The following is a 22,961-nucleotide window of genomic DNA, read 5'->3' on the forward strand; positions in this document are numbered from 1 at the left end:
GCCGTAAAGTTGAGTGCTTAACGGTATTTGACAGGATATGTCACGGAGAGTGTGCGATGGAATTACACGATTTAATTCCGCCTTCGCCTTTCCATCACCGGGGGACTAGGCATAGGCTTGGGTTCCACTCCTATGTTGTGGATATTCCAAAGATTCGCACGGTGCGTTACGCTTCCACATTTATATGGCCAACCGCTATGGAGTGGAATTCCCTGACTGCAGACTTGTTCCCTGGACGTTATAACTTTTGTCTTTTCAAGGCGAGAGTGAATAGGCGTAATTTAGGTGTGCATGCTTCATCGTCGACCTCATCGTCACTTTCCATCAGGTGAGATGGGAGTCAAATGCGCACTTATATTTTATAAAAGAAATTATGTCTTAGTCGTGCTAGTCCAAGAAATGTCCCTTAGGCGGCGAGATCCATCTTACACATTGACGTTAGGACTCAATTCTGTCTGTCCTGAGCTAGGATCAATAGTAGTATACTTTAAGTAGAAAGGCACGCGCTCGTAGCGTGTGTCAGTACTTGTAAAATTGCACGTTTTTTTCTTATATTTAAGGGCGATATTTTTACATATTCGGATTAATTATTTATTTCTTAATTAATTTAATAATATTTTTCTCGTTCAACCTGTCACCCAGTATGATAGACCCGACTTCTGAGAAACCTACCAGAGGACAAATAAGTAACGAGAACGGACACTCTCCGCCCCTCCCTAGCTTTAGATACCGCACCACACCCCGCACATTGAACGAGAACAAGGCTGTCGGCGAACCGTTTTCGCGCTAAGATGGCTTTGATATTTGAATATAGTTTTCATTTATTCATTACGAAATGTGTACGTTAATATATAACATCATTTTACCTTACTATTTACAATGGTCGTGAATTGTGCTGTGTACGTCTGTTTATAATCATTTAAACGGGATAAAAATAAGGAGTTTCTTTCGTTTTTTGAAAGATGAAACGAAGTAAGTAAAAAAACTTATGTCTGAGACTCATTCAGTTATTGTTTTCTTTAGTGCAAAGTAATATATAATACAGATTTACTGTATCAATATAATAAGACGCCATAACTTCGTGAGCTATACAAGGGTTCTCGAATTTCCAATTTGTATTGCTGATAAATATTACGTAGTGAATATGCCTAATTATTAACCTGGTAATAATAAACTTGGACACGCAATTTCAAATACTTTGGTTACCTTATTTAAAGGTACCTGTCCAAAATGTAACATTTTAAGTGCTTTTAATATATTTTTTAAATAAATCTTCAATTTTATTCTAGTTAGTGAATTAGTGAAAAATATAATATTATATCGATATAAATACCTAATGAACATGTCTAATTATTAGGATTCTATAATAGAATTGTAGATAACAGATTCGCGTTAGAATTTTCGCTATGTTGCCGCCCTGACCACGTAACGTAATAGTGCGAGCAAATGATGGGTAACCCTGCCACTACACGCATACATTAGCGCTTGTGCAGACAGTGCCTTGCTGTACGTAATAGTAGTAGGTAAATAATTTACGACTGTTGTATGGAGTGACCGGAGTGTGGTACTACATTCTGTGTTGACAGGCAATGCTTAAGTTTAATTTAAATTATGTATTTACAAATACGTACTATACAGAGTAACCTGGTCTAAGAAGAAGTACTTAATAAAACAATTTTTGATTACCTAACAAACTTACTAATCTGACTGTTACATAGTGACGCGCAAAGTAATTATAATTAATAATGTGATTGTAATTAATAAAATGTATTTTTCTTGCAATTAACAAAACGTATTTTTCTTGTAATTCACAAAATGTATTTTTATGTACTTTTACTTACGGAAAGGCTCTTTAGATCTTTAGAAAAAAATCTTTAGACCATGCAGCCTAGTTTTTTTTATTCATATTATACATAACTGTTATTGTGTAAGCAGAACACTCTGTTTCTTTAAAAATTTCTATGATATCTTTTATCTTGTTTTACATGCTTGCGAAAACGAGATTGATAGTATGAAATTTTGCTTAATACTTTGCGATTATCAAAATTGATCAAAAACCACAACATTACTTAAAATCTCAGATTACAAAACAATAAACTTATAGTTTTGTAATCCGAGTTTAAATTTATGTTCACACAATTACTCAACTAACGAAATGTGAACAACACGCCAATGTAAATTAATTTGCGTCCGCCATCTTGAATGTTTGACAAGCAACGAATGAAGTGTTGTGCCGGAACCGCACACCAGTGAAAACAGTGTGTATATGGAACGCCGCATCTAGTACGCTAGTACGTAGATGTCGTTGGACATAACCCCCTTATTTAAGAACTATGTTTTTTATATATATCGAAGGTTGACTATGATAACGCTCACAATCAACATAGCCTCGCACTAGGGAAACCCTGTGTCGCGGGTGCCATGGACACACACATAGACAACCACATATTACACCCAAACTCACGAGAGAAATAAATGTAGGCCATACAAATATTTCTCCTGGCCCGGGAATCGAACCTGGGACCTCTGCGTGGCAGTCCGGCATGATAACCGTTCGGCCACAGAGGCAGTTAAACAGATGATGACAGATTTACTAAGATTGTGACATGTAAATTCGTGGGAAATAGATGATTAAACATATGAAATAATTATTAATAATACAAGAATTATTATTTCGTACGTTAACACTCTATTCAGTTACGGTAAATAAAACGTAGATAAGTGTGGTGTTTCTGAACGACTAGAACGTTCCCCCCGCCGCCGCCCCATCGGGGGAATTGTGTGCTAACATTTCCTTATATATAAAATAAATAGTGTCCCAGTTTAAAGGACTTATTAATTAATTACACGAAAATATAATATATCTGGGAACTCATTATTCGATATATTTATAATATATAATACAAAATTAATGCATAATTTTGGATTGCACATGGATGCACATTATTAACAGGCATATTAGTATTGAAATTATATTTTTTTAAATATAATTTATTCGAATAAGTAGTTCCTAGCTTTTCTATGATTCTAATATGGCAAGGAAGTCAAAACACTCGACATGGAATCAGTAGCCGATCACAAAAAGGTCCACGTAATGAATCGGATTGCCGAAGATTTTTGTGACCAGCTTAATAATAATATTGTAACCTACTAGAAGATTATTTAGTGTGCAAATACTTATTAGCAATGTTTAAATGTATTTCAACTACATACTTATGTTAATTTACAAATTCTTCAATGTATTTATGAGAATAATGTTTATCTATTTATATGTCAGGAAAGTTGCGAATTATGGAGGTTGTACTATGGTCTGTTTTGTAATCACGTAATTTGAAAACTCGTAATATAGTCACTTCACAATTTCTTCTGCTTATCGGTATTTACGACTTTTCCGTTTTACTATGACTACGTTGATTGTATGGGCGACAGATGATAGTGTATGCATTTTATTCAATCGACACAAAGCATTATTGGTATAAGAATTGAAAGAAAATACTGCTATACCTACAATGCCCAACAATGTTAAGACTCCATTTTTGTTATTTTACAGGTGGAATTCACGTAGACACAAAAGTTGACATTTTCTTCTGCGAGCGTTTTTTCTCAACATTAGCTAAAAGCATTTTTTTTCAGCATCGACCACGTCTTTGTAGTGTCCATTGACCTACCATAGGTCAATGTTTGTGGCATTATTTTTTCCATTTCAAATGACGTGTCAACAGAAATACTCTAAGCGAATTTATTTTAGTGCTTCCTTGTGAGTTCACTATTTCAGAATAATTATTTTTGACAGTGCCCGGTGGTACCCAGATTTCGAAGTTTATGTGGGTCCATTAGTATTGTACCATCTTGGTAGCATCAGTCGCGAACTAAATAAACAAAGAAAAACCGTAGATAAAAATTGTGTTATAATAATAAGTGGAAGGAGATATTATAGTGTACTTCCATTCCTTTCAATAAATTGCTTTAGACCAACATAAACAAAGTTTATCATTTGATTCGCAAGCACAGTGCTCTGTTCTGTTTTACAACGAGAAAAGTTCCCATTCTTTCTAAAGAATATAACGTCATCGGACTAAATGAGAATTTTTTCTGACAATTTGGCTGTCACATCGATGTTGCCTAAAAAAGTATTCTGTCTATAGTTTATATCGTTTATTTTTTTTCCATCCTCTAAGAGTTTATACAATACAATTATCTTACCTACATACAAGTTCAATAGAAAAATTTGAGAAAAAGTATTTACCTGTGTCATGGAGCAAATAAGCCAAAAATTGTTACATTTTATCCGACGACACGTAATGCTCTAAAGAACAAATGGGAACTATCCGAATACGCTTTGCTCGACTTTTCTTTGGTTTATAACCAGCACAATATGTACCACGAGTTTCCTATGTTAGCTAGCGCGTGAAATATTTGTATGTCAACTTACGTACAGCGCCTCATGTGGTCCGTGAGCGCCCCTAAGAGTGACAGGAAAAAATACCATTTGCCACACAAATATCATTCAGTTCTGCCATCGTGTCACAAGCCCCACAAGTGTTTAGTAAATGCTTAGGTTTGTCCAACGATATCTATGTACTAGCGTACTAGTACATAGATACATAGATAGCTTACTACTACATAGACATTCCATACATACACTGTGTTTCACTGGTGTTCGGTTCCGGCACAACACTTCATTTAGTTGCAAAGAGTATTTATTGCTTACATAGTTTAGTTGGTTGTCAAACATTCAAGATGACGGACGCAGATGCGTCTTTGAAAATTAATTTACATCAGTGTATTGCTCATAAATGTCGCTAATTGTGTGAACATAAATTTAAAGTTTTAAATTACTTATTTACATTAATTTGGTAAATGATATTGTGGTTTATAATAAATTTATGGGTTATTTAATAAGTGGTAAAGCAGAGATAATTAATAAAACACCACGTGTATAATAATTACCATCTCGTTTCCGCATATTTCAATAAGAAAGAAGATATCCATAATTTTTACCTTAGAGCTAACTCCAAACTCCACGATATCTTTTAAACAAGGTAATCGACTCTTTTATGAGGAACTGTATACGTTTTTACAATAAGATTCCGGGGCATATATTAAAATTATCATTTCCTAAGTTTAAAACTACATTAAAAATATTTTTATTGAAAAGTCATACTACAAAATTTAAGACTACGTGTTAGATAAAGATGTATCGAAAGACGACATGGCTCTGGATTCCACACAAACTTGATTCAAAATGTATTTCCATAGCTTAATGCTATGGAAATACTTACAATATGGAAGTTTATTTGAAAAGAGCAATCCCTAGAGTTTCTTGGTCGTTCTTCTCAGGGAAGTCAGCGTAGTGAACGAGCAGTAGCTTAAATGTGACGTTTTCAAGTGAAAATTTACTTTACAGGAATCTTAGACTATGGAAACCAAAGGACATGTTATATTGATATATATAAATCAGACTCATTGAAGTAGTTTATTCATAAGTCTCGCCGAATTTTGCTTTGGTTACTATAGATTGCCTGTTTGTTAATATATTTTGATGATTGTTAGTAACGATTATTTTCAGATAGTGTTGTTCTTGTAAGCATACATATTATCGATATTCTGTTATTAAAACAAATGACTACGAGGTTTTTATTATCTTATTATTATTTTTATTTTAAAGGTTACCTACAAATCAAAGAAGTAAGAATGGTGGGAAATTATAGGACTGCCGAATATAAACATAGGATCAAATACCATTTTCGTTTGTTCGCCTCATTTTGAAGAATCAAATTTTAATACAAGTTTGAATGTAACTATAGTTACATGCATGTAATATATTTCACGATAATGCAATTCCATCGTTACATTTTATAGGTTAATAACTTTATATTTAATGTTGATTGAAAAGACTCATTACCAGGTATTATCAGTTCCTTAAAACAAAATTGACAGCGACCAACAAGTGAACAGCTCGAGATTAAATTATTAGACTTATGTCTGTTTAAAACGAAGTTAAGTAAGTGGTTAAATGAAAATATTTCTTTTGACATAAGTAAATGAATTATTTGACAGGAAATAAAATGTAAACTTTTATCTTGATTTTAATCATTCTTGGCAAATTTAATTTGTAACATTTTGACATGACACGAGAGACATTTCTTGTGACATTTTTATTGTTGTCCTAGTTTAATATATGGTTGTTTAATATGCGAAACATGTTAGTACTGGCACTGTCTCTTGTTACATCTTCTGTTATACCACGTTTTAAGCAAATAAACGTTTTATTAATATTATATGTGATATTACTACTATTATAATAGTAATTTTATTTATTTCAAAAATTAAAAGGAAATGTTAAAGATTCACCTAAATCAAAATCACTTATATTAATTCTGTCATCATCATCATCAACCCATTTATATGTCCCACTGCTGGGCACGGGTCTCCTTTCAGAAGAGTCCGCCACCCTGGCCCAATGCGGGTTGGGGACTCCACACGTGTTCCGAGTGTTGTGAACCTTCTTCAACGTGCACGTTTCATGACGATGTTTTCCTTCACCGAAAAGCTCATGATAAAAATGATGACAAATTAAATTTCGCACAAATTCCGAGAAACTCAGAGGTGCGAGCCCGGATTCGAACCTACGACCTTCTGCTTGAGAGGTAGTAGGTCAAACCATTAGGCTACCACCGCTTAATTAATTCTATACCAGAACATAAATACTAAACAGCATACATTATTTGGAAACAGTATAAAAATTTCTTTTCTTTTGGAATATCAATCTTGAGATTGGAAATGCGTAGGAATCTCCAGATTTAGACTATAATTTTTTTCTTTTTTTAAATATACTCTCAAATTACATTTTTTTCTGTGCAAATTCACTTTTCTTAATATGTAAGTATTTATAATTGCAAAATAATAACTTTAAAATCTCATATGACATTCCCAAATGGAATATTGGTATACTTTATATATGTATACTTTATATACTTAAATTACAGTTTTATTAATTATGCTTTGATTACATTAAACTATATAAATTACAAACACAAAAATCAGTTTCAACTTTAGATATTGACTTATCTATGATTATGGTACAACACTAAAGAAATCCACCATTTGTGTGGTACAATTTTGATATAGGTAGTTAGTATGTTTATTCCGTAGGTAGGGCAACATTTTCATTATTTTTTCCATCCTCTACGACAGGGAAATCTTAAATCATAGACTAAGTATCATAGACAGTACCAAAATAAAAATGAAATAAATAGTTATACGCTTAGAGGACGGAAAAAAATAAAGGAAAGGAGCTGCCTTAACTGCAGAATGAACGTGCATATCTAAAAAAAAATTGAACGCTACAAATGGCGGATTTCTTTAGTGCTGTACCATAATCTATCGATAAGTCATTATCGACACGCAAATGTATGGCTTGAATGTTGAAACTGTTGTTTTTTTTTTGTTTATTTAGTTTACTGTAATCAAAGTATGATGAAAACATTTAATTAAAGTAGATCAATATTCCATTTGGGAATATCTTGTTCTATTTCTGCGAATAATCGATCCTGATTATTCGCAGAAATAGAACAAGACGACATGTTGTTAACTTGTATGTACTTTCTTTGTTTTGTGTTAATTGTGGCAATTTTTTTGAATTGCATTAAAACCTACTATGCATTTCATATGCGGACGGACAAACGTGTGAGCACTATTGGCCTAGCGCCTTTGATTTGTTCTTTTTTCTTTTTCATTTGTAGGTAAACTTGAAATCGTAAAAATAATAAAATAAAATAATAAAAACCTCGTAGTGAATTGTTTTAATAACAGAATATCGATATTATCTACGCTTACAAGAACAATACTATCACAAAACAATCATTAACAACAATTATCAAAATAAACAAACAAGTATGCAATCTGAAGTAACCAAAGCAAAATTTGGCAAGATTTATGAATAAACTACTTAAATAAGTCTAATTACATGAAATATTTGGGCTATTGTGTGATTTATAGACAAAAAATAACCATGCAACGTTACATTCGTTTGATTTTCTCATTTACTAATGCCACATCCCTTAATGCTGTAGCGACGCTGTTTTATTAATACCTAATTGTTCTCAGTGTCAATATTTTAGTCCCTTTTTATCTTCTCTCCCTCTTCTTCTTCCTCTGGCTCTCTTTCCTTCAATCTTCCCTTCTAATGAATGAATGAATGAAACTACTCTTAACACATCCTCATTGGTCTTTCTTTCCGTGCAACTGATTCTCTCCATTCTTCTCAAGCACCACATTTCAAATGCCTCTAATCGTTCATTTCATTTCATTCATTTAAGATGACGTTACGTATTTTCGATTCCCATGTTCGGCACAGACCAGTGTAATGCGATCTCTTTTGGTTCACGACGGCACGCAGTAGTTAAACAAAGACAATAACATATTTACGTTTTCAAGATTGAAATGCATCACATACATATAACGTCAGATTTATATATGTCAACATAACATGTCCTTTGGTTTCCATCACAGACCACTTCCATGGTCTAAGGCATTGACTTGGTAGGTGAATGGTCTAAGGTTATAGGCCAATGTATCATCATAAAGAAGTCGCACGTAATTCTATCATAATGGAATCTAATATCAGAATGGTAACGAGATCGAAACAGTTAAGTATTTTAATGATTAAGTAATAGATATGTAAATTAATCAAAAACCAGAATATTACTTACCGAATCAATGTGAATAATTTTAGACCTTAAATAATTTCTTTGATTGCTACAATTTCGAAAATATAAGGTAACATAATAAACAGGTAACAATAAAGGATAAATTAAGTTAAACAAATGCAATTTACTCTATTGTAAATCTGAAATATAGAGTTGTGATTACGGTCAGTTGCTATAAACACAAGATTACGGAAGGCCGGTGTCCAGCTAAGCGAACTTCTGTTTTGTGGCCGCCTTTTCTCCGGTTAATAAAACGTCGTATGACATACGTGCGCTTTATAACATATTTGCGAGGAAATAAATAAGACTCTGACTTTCTTAAACGAATAAATCTTTAATTACTTGTTAAAGCAATTATAGAAATTTGAACAATTTTTAAAAGTGATTGATACGTTGCCATTTGTCATTTTTAATGTTGTCAAGTTATAAGTAAGTTATTAGTTACAATCTCCCCAGTCTCTCTCTCACTCTCTTGAGTGAAAGTAGGAGAAACGAAACCACAGAGGTCTGCAGTCGGTGGCGGCGGCGGAGGCGGTTGCGGCTGCGGCGACGATAGTGGAATGTACGCGTGTGTGCTCGTAGATGGTTGAAAGTCAACACTTGACTCCAAATTTATGTTCCTTGCAATGCGAGAGCTAATTTCTTCTTCTTTATTTCTTATCGAGTCTTCTATGTATCCTTCAGCTACACTGCTTGACCGCCATCCTCCGTGGCGTTTTAGTGTCAATAAGTCCGCACCTGAATCGGCGAGCAATGTAGCCGAGGACCTTCTGAAACTGTGCCCTGTGTATTCATGTGCTTGAGGCAAATTTAAGAAAGTGGCAATTTCTTTCGGCATTACCCCCAATTTATTAATGCCAATGGGTTGATTAGTGCATTTTCCATTTTGGTAATTTTGAAAAAATCTGTTGGAATTAGCTTTTGTTGAACGAAGCGCTTCGTATTTCTTCACTACGTCGTAAAAAAGCCCCTGTATTGTGAACGACCTTGGAATTTTATTTTTTGTGTTTTTGACCTGGACAAGAAGAACCCGCCCATGGTTCTCGACATCATTAGTTGTATGTTTGCCAACTCTTGACGTCTACATGCACCATTTATACCGAACATTAATACAACCTGAAAAGAGATAAAAAGAACGTATAAAACACCTATATTGTAAAGAAATACGAAAGTGAAAGAAATTAATAACAATAATTTAGTTTCAACTGACCTTTGTTGCCAAATATCGCCAATCCGGAGCTTCTTTTAGGAACTTCTTGATATTGTCAGCCGAAAATACTTTCGACTTTTTACTTACATGTCCATCTGAGCGTCTTTTTAGAAATGCTATCAAGTTGGAGTATGACTTGATATCAATACCATGATTTGTTTTCATAGTGCTTTTTAGCATTGAATAGTAGTACCACAATGAGCTTGACTTATATTTTTGAGAAAGTTCCATGAAATAGGCTAAAAACACATTTTCTGAAAATTAATTTGCATCTTTGCTTGTATTCCATATGATGATATTTTGATACGCTTGTAAGTAAGTATCTATAGATCGATTTTTCAGGTAAGAGGCTTAGAGTAGCCAATTTCGCTGCGTTTAAGACTTGTGGCGGTGTCAAATTAACAAATTCATCATTACTTGACGACATTTTCAAATAAAAACAATACAGCGAAACATTGTAAGTCAATGCAGCGAAAAGAAAAAGCGCGCGAAATAATTTTTACTTGTCCACAAATTAGCCATGTGCGCGCATCAACGTTTTTTTTTAGGCAAAGGTATAAAAATAGCCAGTATTACTAACAAAGTAAATTAATATTTTTGTGTTTTTGTTACAGATAAATGATTGTTGGTTGAAATGAAAATGGTTGTAATTTATTGTCAAAATTAATTAAATGAAAGAATTAAATGTTTATTTACTATATTTTATCTCCCAAAGTTAATTTTATTCATAAAATATTAACCACTTTTCTAACATAAAAACCTTTGCAAAGATTTAAAAAAGTATCGTTCATTTTTAGACGGAGCATCTTAAAAACCGTGCATATTACTTTATTAAAAAAAAAACCAGTCGAATGCTAAAGTTCGACTGCTGATTTGATGTCGTGATTATCCCTTAACGACATCGACTAACTAGCTATTCGGCAATACAAACTGTAATCAGCCATGACCACGGAACCTGTAAAGAACCTTAAACGTTGGTTTATTTTAAAAAGATAATCTCAGTACAGAGTATTACAAAACCGACCTCCTATGTTCATAGAATGACTTCCATGAGTATTTGCCAAGTTTTATTGAATTCGATTACCGGAAAGCGCGCGAAACCGGATTCATCCCCTAGTTTGCCCCCTTAGAGGTAGAATATTTTCTTCAAATTTAAATGGACCCACTACTACCCTCTTTCCACCAAAAAAAGAATAGTCAAAATCGGTTCTCTAATGCCCGAGTTATTGCGTAACGTAATACATTCAGTCGAATTGACTCCTTTTATTGAAGTCGGTTATAAAAGAAATATAAACACTTTTAGATGTTGAAAAAATGTTTCATATCTAATATAAACTTTAATTATTATTATTACTATTCTACGCTACTGCGTTTTTATATTCGCAAATGCAAATAAGATGTGTTTTCAGGAACTTTCAGTAGAGCACATTTTCAGCAAAAACGAAAACGAACCAATGAACAATGTGTATGCCTTGTCTACCGAAAAAATTGGGTCACTAGAACAAATTGGTTTTAGTCTGTTAATATTTCGTATTAAATTTAACACGAAATTTGTACTGGTTTAGTGTATACTTAAATTCTGAAACAAACAAATCAGCTGTGAAAAACTTTACTACTTTAATTTTTTAAGAAATTAAAGAACATATCGCTTATTTGTCTATTTATTACGTACTTCGTGTATAGATAACAGTCTCATTGGTGCCTGAACATTAAGCTTAAAAAAGTGGAATTAACAAACATATTACCAACATATTAAACAATAGTTATTTGTTATGCAAGACTGCAAAGTTATTGTTTGGCGCGAGTGCTTGTATTGAAACTTGAGCAAGCGAAGGAACCTAAGATTGAACCACGAGCGAAGCGAGTGGGTCAATAATTGAATCCTGAGCGTAGCGAGGGTTGCAAGACACGAGACGCAAAACAACTTTGCTGCCGAGCGAAACACACTACCTTCCACCTCACTATAGCGAGGAAAATGATCGATGAAAGAAAAGCAGTTGAACTATAACAAATCAGTTTTTCGTCACCGCTAGACTCAGGGTCGTATTCTTGAATTCTACTCAATGCTCAAATCAGGACTTGAGTATGATTTCAAGCACTGGAAATATGACCCTAATGGCAAGGACTGAGTATGAGATCTAGTGCTTTAAATCATACTCAAGTCCTGACTAGAGTTCTGGAATACAAGCCTTACACTCGCTTTTCGCTCGAAATTGAAGTGTAAATTTGAATAAATACGTTCAGTTTTGGGTGCGTTCTGAATTTACACCACATACGTTTTTTTCTTCTTTGTATTATAATTTTATGTGGTTAACGAAATTATTTTAGTTCTTTGAGAAATTAAAATAATCCAATAAAACAAAATTAGTGTTATCGTAGTCAATTTAATGTCAATAATAAATTATGTAAGAAATAGAGAAAGAATAAATTATACCAACAGATTAATATTAAATAAATACTTACTGTACGTACTCTATGACGAATCGCGTTTCGGAACGCATCACTCAATTCATCATTGCATCCATTGACTTACAAATAAATGGACGACGGGTCTAATTCCATCCTCTAAGGGTCTAATACAAAAACCACGAAAAAAATGTCCCAAGTCAACCTATTCGAAATTTAAATTGTAATGTCATCGCAGTATCGCGCTGTCAGTCGAACAAATGAAGACTAAAGCGGAGTTTGGCGCTCTGTATACGATTTTAGCGCCTTACAAGTGCAGACACTTTTTAGCGCGGACCCGACGTCCATATAATTGTAAGTCAATGATTGCATCTTATCAATTTTTATTCTTGCTTGTACTATATTCTGTAATCTGTGCTTGAGCTTATAATTTTGTCTGATTATTTAAATTATTTTATTCCTTCGACGAATTAAAACAATTTAGTAAAGAAAATTATTTATCGTGGTCAATTAAATGAACCAAAATAAGAATAAAATATACCAACGGATCAAAATTACATAAGGAATATACGACAAATCACGTAGTTGAACGTGTCATTATGATTTTTTTTTCATCGAAGGGAAAAGTTAGGTGTACCACATTGTAAGTCAATGTGTACCACAGTCCATAGTTAGGTTCGAATTACAAAAGCCTTTTCCACGCTAGCGTGCAAAAAGCGCTTTTACACGCAGATTTCTCATGAGAAAGCCTTTCCGAGCTATTGAGGTGAAAACATGTTAAACATGATGTTACCTCTCTTTTAAGCACCATATCGAAGCACTAACGTTTGTGTTTAAAAAATTGCGAGCTTTTGCTGATTTTAAAATAATTACGCAAGTTTATTATTCCTTATGTCAATCAATTATTGCTTATTGCATTGCATAAATACCACCCGGTATTGCTAAAACTTCATTACTAATCATTGAGAGAGCCCAGCGGGCGGTTCTAAAGGCTTCTGCCCTTTCTTTTACACCACTGACCTCAGTATAAGTCCTGTAAGGTACTAACTGTAAGGCAATTATTTATTAAGTCCACAGCACGTTGCACATCCGCTAACTGAAACGCAGCTAAATGACAAAATATTTTTTTGAGATACCATAAAAAACCATACCCAAAATATTGATATTGTTTAATGATATTTCAGCTATGCATCGTTAGGGTAAGTTCCGATAAGTCGAACATATTAACTAATTTTAACTGTTTTTAAAAGAGAATTCTGTGCTCTATTTTTTGCTATTTAAAACGGTTATTTGACCATTTGTCACTTAGCCCCGTTTTGGTTAGTGGACGGCAGTCTGAAAACACTAACAAAAGACGGAAAGATATTGTCTGCTCCAAAATTGTATCACCAAAACTTGTGTTTATTTCCAGATTTTTTGTGGTTGTTGGGCCATTTTTGTGCAATAAAGTGAACGCCAAATTGGCCATATATCATTTTTGTTACATAGGTAAAGGTTTAGAAAATTCTCCAAGAATTCCTTCAAAATATGTCCTACGATGATACAGAGAATTTATATAAGTTATTCAATAAACAATTTTATTTTTTAAATATTGCATAAGAAAAAAATAAATAAAAATAAGTTAACTAATTACTATGGTCTTGATGGAAATACGCACTTTTAGCTTATGCTACAATGGTTACCGACTTATCTTTTTGAATAAATTTTTAATGCGAGTGCTAATGAACACTAAGAGAATCTTAAATCGGAATTTTTTGAAAAAAAACACAAGGGTGTCATTAAATGTATTTTAATAATATTGAGTTTATAGAAAAGTAATAATGAACTAGAACCATCAAACATGTTAATACCCCTTTTCACAGGTTCAACAATTACGATAAGAAAACCGTTTCACAACATCCTTATCAACAACCCTGTCCTTATCAAAATTATTTATGTGCAGAAAAATACCGAGCTAATGTCATAGCTGGCGTGTCGCAAAGTGTAGACACACATGTAGGTCGCATTAATTTTAATTAAAAGCCAATTCCACGCGCTCCACAAACATAAAAGGAGCAGCCAGTATTCTATTATTTCTTCGAATAGTCAACATTAGTTATATTATAAGTCAAAAGGGAAACAATAAAACTAATATTTAGTAGCTTGTCCACGTACTCGGTCAACCTCACTAGAAGGTATAGGAGGAGATCACAAACCACATTTTCTTCCGTGGAGTAGATTCTTAGCAGAAACTTAAATGATCGCTCTAAAACTATTGTAGTCTCAGAGTCGTATTTCAGAACTCTACTCAATGCTCAAGTCAGGACTTGAGTATGATTTCAAGCACTGGAAATACGACCCTCAGTGCCTAACACAGTGCAGTAACTCAGCCATTAGTTTCTTCTACTTAACAGACATTGTTAGCAATTTAGATATTAATTTAACGTTCTATATTCAACATGAAAAAGTGTAATTATTTCGTCCAAGCCCCAATTGACTGGGTATTAGCGACGCAAAATTACAATTGTTTAATATTTGAAGACAATGATCGTTGATCGTGTTAGAACAATGTGTATAATAAATAGTTTCATTTCTCTTTTCCATTTAACTCTCGGACGAACTATAGAGCTAGTATTTTATCACAATTTGGTGTAGAGCGGTTAACAAAACGGTAGTTGCACATGACTGGCGGTTTAACTAAAAAATTAGCACTTTCCAATAGACCGTTTTCACAAACAAACAAAATAAAGTTCATGCACCAGTGCAGGCTTGACATTTGTTTACTGTTACTTAAACAGTGATTTACTATTTAAATAAGTTACATTTATTAAATAACTTTATTCACAATTATTGTCAATTATATTTGCTGAATAACTAACTACCTTAATTACAGGTTTCAACTTATTACGAAAGGGCATTTATTCCGTTTTACTAATTGCTTGGAGTATACAACGGGGGAGACGCTATGAGCATTATTTAATTCCGTTTACATGATTTAATTCCGCCTTCCCCTTTCCATCACCGGGGGACTAGGCGTAGGCTTGGGTTCCACCCCTATGTTGTGGATATTCCAAAGATTCGCACGAAGCGTTACGCTTCCACATTTATATGGCGAACGGCTATGGAGTGGAATTCCCTGCCTGCAGACTTGTTCCCTGAACGTTATAACTTGGACCTTTTCAAGGCGAGAGTGAATAGGCATTATTTAGGTGTGCATGCTCCATCGTCGACCTCATCGTCACTTTCCATCAGGTGAGATGGAGGTCAAATGCGCACCTATATTTTATAAAAAAAAAAAAAAAAAAAAAAAAAAAAAAAAATTTATCAAACTAAACTTTCTGCTACTCTTTGAGGGGCGAGAAAGTGCTACTTCAAGCAAACAAGTGCACTCAAATTCAATATCAAGTTGTGTTACTGTGATCTCACACAAACAAAATTCGACAAACTAGCTTACTTTCACAAATACACAGATTAAACACACATTTATCGTATGATGTCCGTACACAGACAAGTATCGACTTTTACATTACATTACATTGCATTACATTATATTATATTAAATTACAGTACATTATAGCATGAAAATCGATTGCAATGAATTTTGCCAGAGATGAGACGTTATCGATATTCACTGTGGATGACTACATAATAATACATTGAACAAATAATTAACATATAAGTAGTATTATTTAGGAACAAGTGCGTATGCTTCACTTAAACTATACAGTTAGTTGTTAAATAAATAATGAATGCCTTGTGTGAATTTTACAAGATTGATTTGTCTTGTGAGAATTTATAGCTTTAAACTGTTATATCTCGGCAACGTTGCAATTGTTATTTGCGCAGAGCGCGATAGGAAGTGGCGTGCCTACAGCTACCATACCTAATAGGGAGGGTGCTGTACGCGCACTCAGGGCGGCTCGCCCAAGGCATTGGCAAGGCTTATGCCTTATAGTGAACCGGGCGAAGTCCGCGCAAACGGGCTTTTTTTATAAATATTAGACACACGCTTGGCCACTATCTCACCTGATGTTAAACGACGATGTGACCGACGATGGTACGCATTTGCCTAAAAAATGCCTATTCACTCTAGCCTTGAATAGCCCCAGATTGTACCTGTCGGGAAACACAGATATAGCCGAGATACAGATATAGTTATATACAGATATAGCCGGTAGAGTATTCCATTCCTTTGCCATACATAATGGGTGGTATATCAACGACGAAAGGATGAAGTGTTCCGGACCTTCTAGTCGACCCAAGGAGGAACAGTGAGGATGGAACCAAATTGAAAAGTTCCTGCGCACACTCCTCGATATGTATCCGATAGAAAATCTGCTGCTGATCCGGGGTTAGAACCTGACGTAGGTGGTCCCTGTGCGGGCTTGCTTGCACAGGTTATAGTGCGTTTCCCGCATAACCAAGACGTTGATAAGAAGGGTCATTATAAACAAAACTTATGAAGAAAGATATGAAACTGTTACATTTCGGCATAGTTACGATTAGGAGACGAGCCCACATAATTATCTATGGCCTTATGTTAACTTTTCTTTGTATGAATACCCCGTACAAAAATAAGTAATAAAAAAAATAAGTATCATTAGTGCGCAGAATTTCTTTAAAAAGGCTCATAACATGCTTTGCCATTTAAATAAGAATAGTAATATATTTATTTCAGTGTCTGATATTTAAATACGACCCTGTGTTGCTTTCGAGAACAAATTTTGTCGATATCTCCTAAAGGATGGAAAAAATATCGACATCATCATTATTGACAACTTTCCAACTTTTTTCTCATGAAGACGTTTACGTCACGACTTCACGTTTGCTAATTAAAAACTGTAAGCTGTGGAGCATAAGCTACATGATCAAGTGAAGAATAATTATAATATGACCTTTTAGATCGACAATTCTATATTTGCAAATTATTCGAATATTTCTAAATAAGTATTTCCTAATCTTGACAACAGTAGAAAGCTTTAGGAGGGGTAAGAACTAAGAAATTAAAGGGGTGAAAAATTACAAAGTAAAATAGTGCAGTATGAAGAAAAAGAATCTGAGAATGTTAGGGCGTGGTAGAGTAGAGTGAGTGATGTAGTATGTAGATGAAAATAGGAGAAGATGGAGACACGGAGTTAGAGGCCTCTGCTCTTGAATGTTGAAGACCAAGGGCAGAGGTGAAGAACCGGAGAACAGCGAGCCTGTTGGCTAGACAGCAGTTATAGAGCAGGCCCGGAGGGCAGCGAGGTTGATGACGAGACAGCGGTGGTAATCTGCTGCATTGAGTGTAGCATCACTGTGTTCTCAGAGGTGGAGTTCTACAGCATTTTGAGCGTCGGCTTCAGTTACTCCTGTGGCGAGTCCCACATTATGTTGTTGCATTACACTAAGAAGACACGTGAAGATCAAATGTCTCTGGTAACAATTGGCAGAGTGAGAAAGAACATCGAAATTCGATTATTTTTCCGTCCTCTAAGAATGAGAATCAACCAATAAACCAAAACGTGATCGATCAGAAGTGCATATACTGTCAAGATCACATACCAAACGAAAGAGTAATTTATAGGATAGTCTATGGAAGAACAGATTGTAGAAGAATAACAGATCTGAAAATATTATAGACGAAATAAATTGAATTGAATATATTTAGAAAATGAAATTGATGAAATAATGCGTAATTGGCACTGGGATGGGAAACGTGAATATAAATAGCAAAGTTTAGATAAACTATCAGTGCTATAGAATATGCAGAGGTCTGAAAAATACGTAAAAAGTGAGTAATCTGTTGAAGTGAGAAAGGCGCTAGCGTAGTAAATGTTAGTTGGAGCTCTTTCAGGAAACAGGAAAACTACGGGCGATTCCTAGAAATGCTAATAAATAATAAGACAGATGAAGAGTCCGTAGTTTCACACTACACTATGCAATCTATAAATTAAGTCAATGTGAAAATTGTGAAAAAAATATGTTTAACTAGAAAACTAGTAATTAATACAAGAATATACATGGAACGTAATTCCATCCTTGGATAGACTGGGTATAGCAGAGCTTTTTTACAAGTTTGCACGGCGCAAGACGACTTTTTCGTGAGTGAATTCGGTTGTGGAAATAAAAATTAATTGATTCAAAAGTAGATTATATTGTGCGGTGATACTTTTTACTTGTACTTTGACAGATGAGATTGCCCATGGGTGGCACCTCCCATGTTGTATTATTTAAAACTAAGTACTTAATAGGGATAAAATAAAAAAAGAACTTTTTATATATAGATAAATAGAAAAACCCATCACGTATTTTGTTTGTTATTAGACGCCAAGATCGGTGGAATGGAGCTAGTAGTGGGCGCGTCTTGATAACGATGGGCGCGGGCGGCGGATAGCAGCGGGCGTCGGCGCGATGTGGGCGCGGGTGGCGCGCGCGTTGCGCCGCGGCCTGCTGCTGCTGCCGCTGGCGCTCACGCTGCTGGCGCTGCTCATGCTGCCGCGGCCTCCACCCGTCCCGCCGTCTCCTCTACTCAGACATTCATCGCTACCACCACCTGACCTCGATGAACCGCAATCACAGGTATCAACTTCAGTACTGTGTGTGATTTCCATTTAAAAAAATCATGTTGGAACTTTCATGAAACTTCTACTCTAGAGGACACTTTGTTTGTACCTTTTTTTTTTACTCATTCGATAAGATATAATATCAAAATAACTTAATAAAAAAAATTGTTCCTTAGAATGAGGTACTACCTGAAAAAGATGAGCAGGCGAAACTCGAGGGTGATGAGGTACTGCAACGACCTTGGTTTATGAGAGGCGGAGAACGGCGACCCCTTGCTAACAGTGTGGACGCGAATAAACTCTTCCCTGAAGATGCTCAAGGCGAGGACAGGTAAACGTTACTGTTACTTACACATAATACTACGCCCATAATTTCCCACAACGACTAAAAGGTGCCTAAACGTAGAACAGTGTTGTGTATTGTAATAATGGTATAGTATAACCCTTAAACAAACGCGAGCCTTAATGCCCTATCAACAAAATATTTTAGTGGTAATTGAGGGTCGTAGATGCCATTTCCATTGCTACCTTTAAAAAAAAGGGGAATATCATATTTTCTTTAGGTGGTTTTGTAACTATACACGCCTAGCACTTGAAAATGTACTAAAATATATAATCGGTTACCTACTTAAAAAAATATATGGGTGGTACATAATTTGCTTTTAAGGAATAGTATGGGCTCATTCAGAGTGCAGGCGCGGGCGCGGCGAGCACGTGCGGACGCACCGGGTTTGGCGTCTTTTTTTTCACAGTGCCAAAGCGGCTACGACCGGGCAGATCCACACGTCGAAATCGCAAACAGACGCTAAACGCTAGACCAAGCACTGTGAAAGGTACGGGCGGACCGAGCCAATATCTACCCGCGAGACGCGCACGGCCACTGTGAACGCAACGAGCGCATACGTACATTTGATTTACACGCACCCGCACCCGCCGTCACTCTGAATAAGGCCTAAGACAAATAGTGCGACTCCCTTCTGATCAGCGCGTCAATGCCTACACACCGCTCGGAGTGTAGGTTTGTCACGTTATTATTTTAGTTGTACCTAAAGTTAAAAACACAATTTTAGAAAACTAAGGTATTCATCACAGTGATGTGCTATATTGAAATAACCTTTGTCAAATGCAATACGAACGTATTGATATTTTTGTGCCAGCATCGCGAATTGATATATGATTATGAAATTGATTATATTGGAAGTATGATTATGAAATACAACTTAAATAGTGCACAGTTTTGAATTATATAAATCATCTTATTAAAATTATTAATTTCTCTATAAAAAGATCTGTACGAAGTGTCGATAAAACAGTAAAAAATATGAAAAAAAAATTGTGGCGCGATTATTGATGTTTAGTGTTTGATGAAGACTTTAATTGTGGTAGATGACACTGTTAATTAATTTCTGTAATTATTACCTGTTAAAATGACCATGTGCTTTTTGTGATGGTGTTAAAACGTTAACATTCGACATATTATTGGAATCACAATTTTATTGGAAAATATTGTCGTCAAAACGGAGGTCAGTACGCCTTGTCTACTTTCCTACATCCTACATCAATATTTAATTAGGCAATTATCTGTTATATTTACTTTTACTATTATACTATAAAATTTACACTATAAAATATTTTATCATCACAAAAACATAAATCTATATATATACTTACACCTATATACACATATACACACTTACATCTAAACTTAGTTTAGAGTTTATGCAAGATATACATACACAATAAGTACATTAATACAAATTTATAAACTCTGTATGTCTACTTAATTGTATGTCGATATCGATAACATCGTATCGACCTGTACCTACGAGTACTACGGCCTAGTCACCGAGCGCAGTACATTTGAATCTTTTGTTTAACTTATGTGAGGCGCTGCGCCCGCGCCGCCGCTTCTTTTGTCAACCAGTCGATACTCGTATGCGACACGGAGCTCACGCTAAATTTGCCTTGGCTTATGTAGTTTCCGCTTACGCTGTTATACTATAATGTTCTTATTTCTATTCTTGTCATCTATCTTTTCTGACTGTAATGTGTGTTCTTCGCTATTGCCTGTGCTAAATTTAGATTAGTCGACATAGGACCTATTCGCAAAACCGTTTTCACGCATTATGTCAGAACGCTAAATGCCAAACAGGCAGAATGTCACATTCGCAAAATCCCAGATTCGCAAAATGCCAGATTCACAAAATGCCAGATGTCACTGCCAGGAACAGGCCTTCCTCATGGGCTTCCTTCTGAATTTTAAACAAACAATTTAAAAAGTTGGGGGTTTTTTGGCATTTCTTTGTTCAGTCGATGCTGAAATCCTTCCAGTGGGTTATTAGTGCAATGACGATGATGATGATGATGGTGTTCTGCGTGTAATAATATCCTGGGATGTATCAAATTGATGTATCCACTGTTTTTGAAAAAAAATTTCTGTAAAAAATGTGAGATTTTTCGCCCAAATAGAAACTCACTGAATTTCAGGTGGCTGATATGTAGAATAAATATGTTGCTATTAATCACTCACATTCTATTATATTATAATGTATTATACGGTTTAATACATTCTGTAAGTTAGATTCATAGTAATAATGTCTAAATGATAGAAGAAAATATCTCGTTTTTTTTTTCAGAAGAACTACCTATTTATTTTTTGTTCGTTTTTTTGATGAAATCTATTTAATAAGTACATTTTATGTTTTTTTATTTCCAATAAAGAATATTTTATTAAACTATTAATTTCACTAGATTGCTAATTAGTCCACTTACAAACAATCAAAATGCATATTATCTCCTTTTTAAAGGACGTAGAACATAGTAAAAATCTCGTTATCTCGAACAATAATGGAAGAAACTACTAACTACATTTTGTTTTTAACAAATTAATAAAACTTGAGAACCTCGCTTCATTATCATCATTATTTAGCCGAATGACGTCCACTACTGGACATTAGTGCGTTAGGAGGAGGAAGGCCTGTTCCTGATAGTTACATCTGGCTTTTTGCGAATCTGGCATTTTGCGAGACTGGCATTTTGTGAATCTAGCATTCTGCAAATCTGGCATTCTGTGAACCTGACATTCTGCCTGTTTGGCATTTTGCGTTTCTGACATAATGCGTCAAAAAGTGCAAAACAACATACTCTTAAAAATGTCCTGTTCGACAAATGACCTATTCTTAAAACGGCCTGTTCGTAGAATGACCTATTCTTATGATGGCCTGTTAGTAGAATGACTTATTCTTTAAACACTCTGATCGTAGAATGACTTATTCTTAAAATCGCCAAATGCCTTATTTTAGTAGTGTAATTAGTACACCATAATATTATTTAAAATTTCATTATGAACTTGCAATGAGTATAAAATTTCGGTCGCCTATTTTAATTTTAACAGCGCTTCATTGCCAATGTATTTTGACATTTAAATTTGAATAAAATATTCCACCTCTACATATAAGGCTAGTAAACTACGGGATGATCCGGTTTCGCGCACTTTCCGGTAAACGATTTCAATAAAACTTGGCAAATAGATGTAATTAAACGAACTTTTGAAGTCGGTAAATGGGACCAATACTGAGGTACCCTCTTTCCAACAAAAAAGAATCGAAATCTGCTCACAACTCCGGAGTAATCGCGTAACATACAGTCGATTTGAGAACCACCTTCTTTGGTCACTCTCATTGATTCAAACTTATTCTGCAATCATCGTGAGTGATAGGCTCAGATGGAAACAAGTTTCTTGATCTAGTAGCAGTAGAGCTCCATGTGAAAGAGTTCGTCCAGGGTAGTACTGCCACCTTACCTATTTCTGCCGCAGTAATGTCAGCATTACTGTGTTCCGGACTGAAGGGTAAGGGTGCTAGCTGGTGAAATTGCAGGCACATAGGACTTGTCAACTTATGACTCCGGGTGACGAGCGCAGTGGCAGTGCCCTTCAGATCTTTGCGATTTAAAGCACTGCAACTGTTATGGACAGGCGTGTAGCTTACCATCAGGCGCACGACTTGTTCGTCCCGTCACTTGATATTATAAAAGAAACCAATATAAATTAACGAATTGACAAACAATTAGAAAAATGGGGTGATTCAAGAATAAGTATTTTTAAGAATA

General features: G+C 34.9%; 1 protein-coding gene across 1 annotated transcript in view; it reads left to right on the forward strand.

Annotated features, from left to right (window-relative positions):
- LOC113239385 (glycoprotein 3-alpha-L-fucosyltransferase A) overlaps nucleotides 1-22,961 on the forward strand; it is a 50,686-nt gene that overhangs the window by 17,383 nt on the left and 10,342 nt on the right. Inside the window, exons 2-3 of the mRNA XM_026476369.1 lie at nucleotides 18,613-18,867; nucleotides 19,028-19,182. Of these exons, the coding sequence (XP_026332154.1) occupies nucleotides 18,700-18,867; nucleotides 19,028-19,182 (323 nt within the window). The 5' untranslated portion in view covers nucleotides 18,613-18,699. The remainder of the gene's footprint in view (nucleotides 1-18,612; nucleotides 18,868-19,027; nucleotides 19,183-22,961) is intronic.

The sequence above is a fragment of the Hyposmocoma kahamanoa genome, unplaced genomic scaffold (genome assembly GCF_003589595.1).
Source record: "Hyposmocoma kahamanoa isolate Upper Pololo Valley unplaced genomic scaffold, ASM358959v1 99879, whole genome shotgun sequence".
Lineage (NCBI taxonomy): Eukaryota > Metazoa > Arthropoda > Insecta > Lepidoptera > Cosmopterigidae > Hyposmocoma > Hyposmocoma kahamanoa.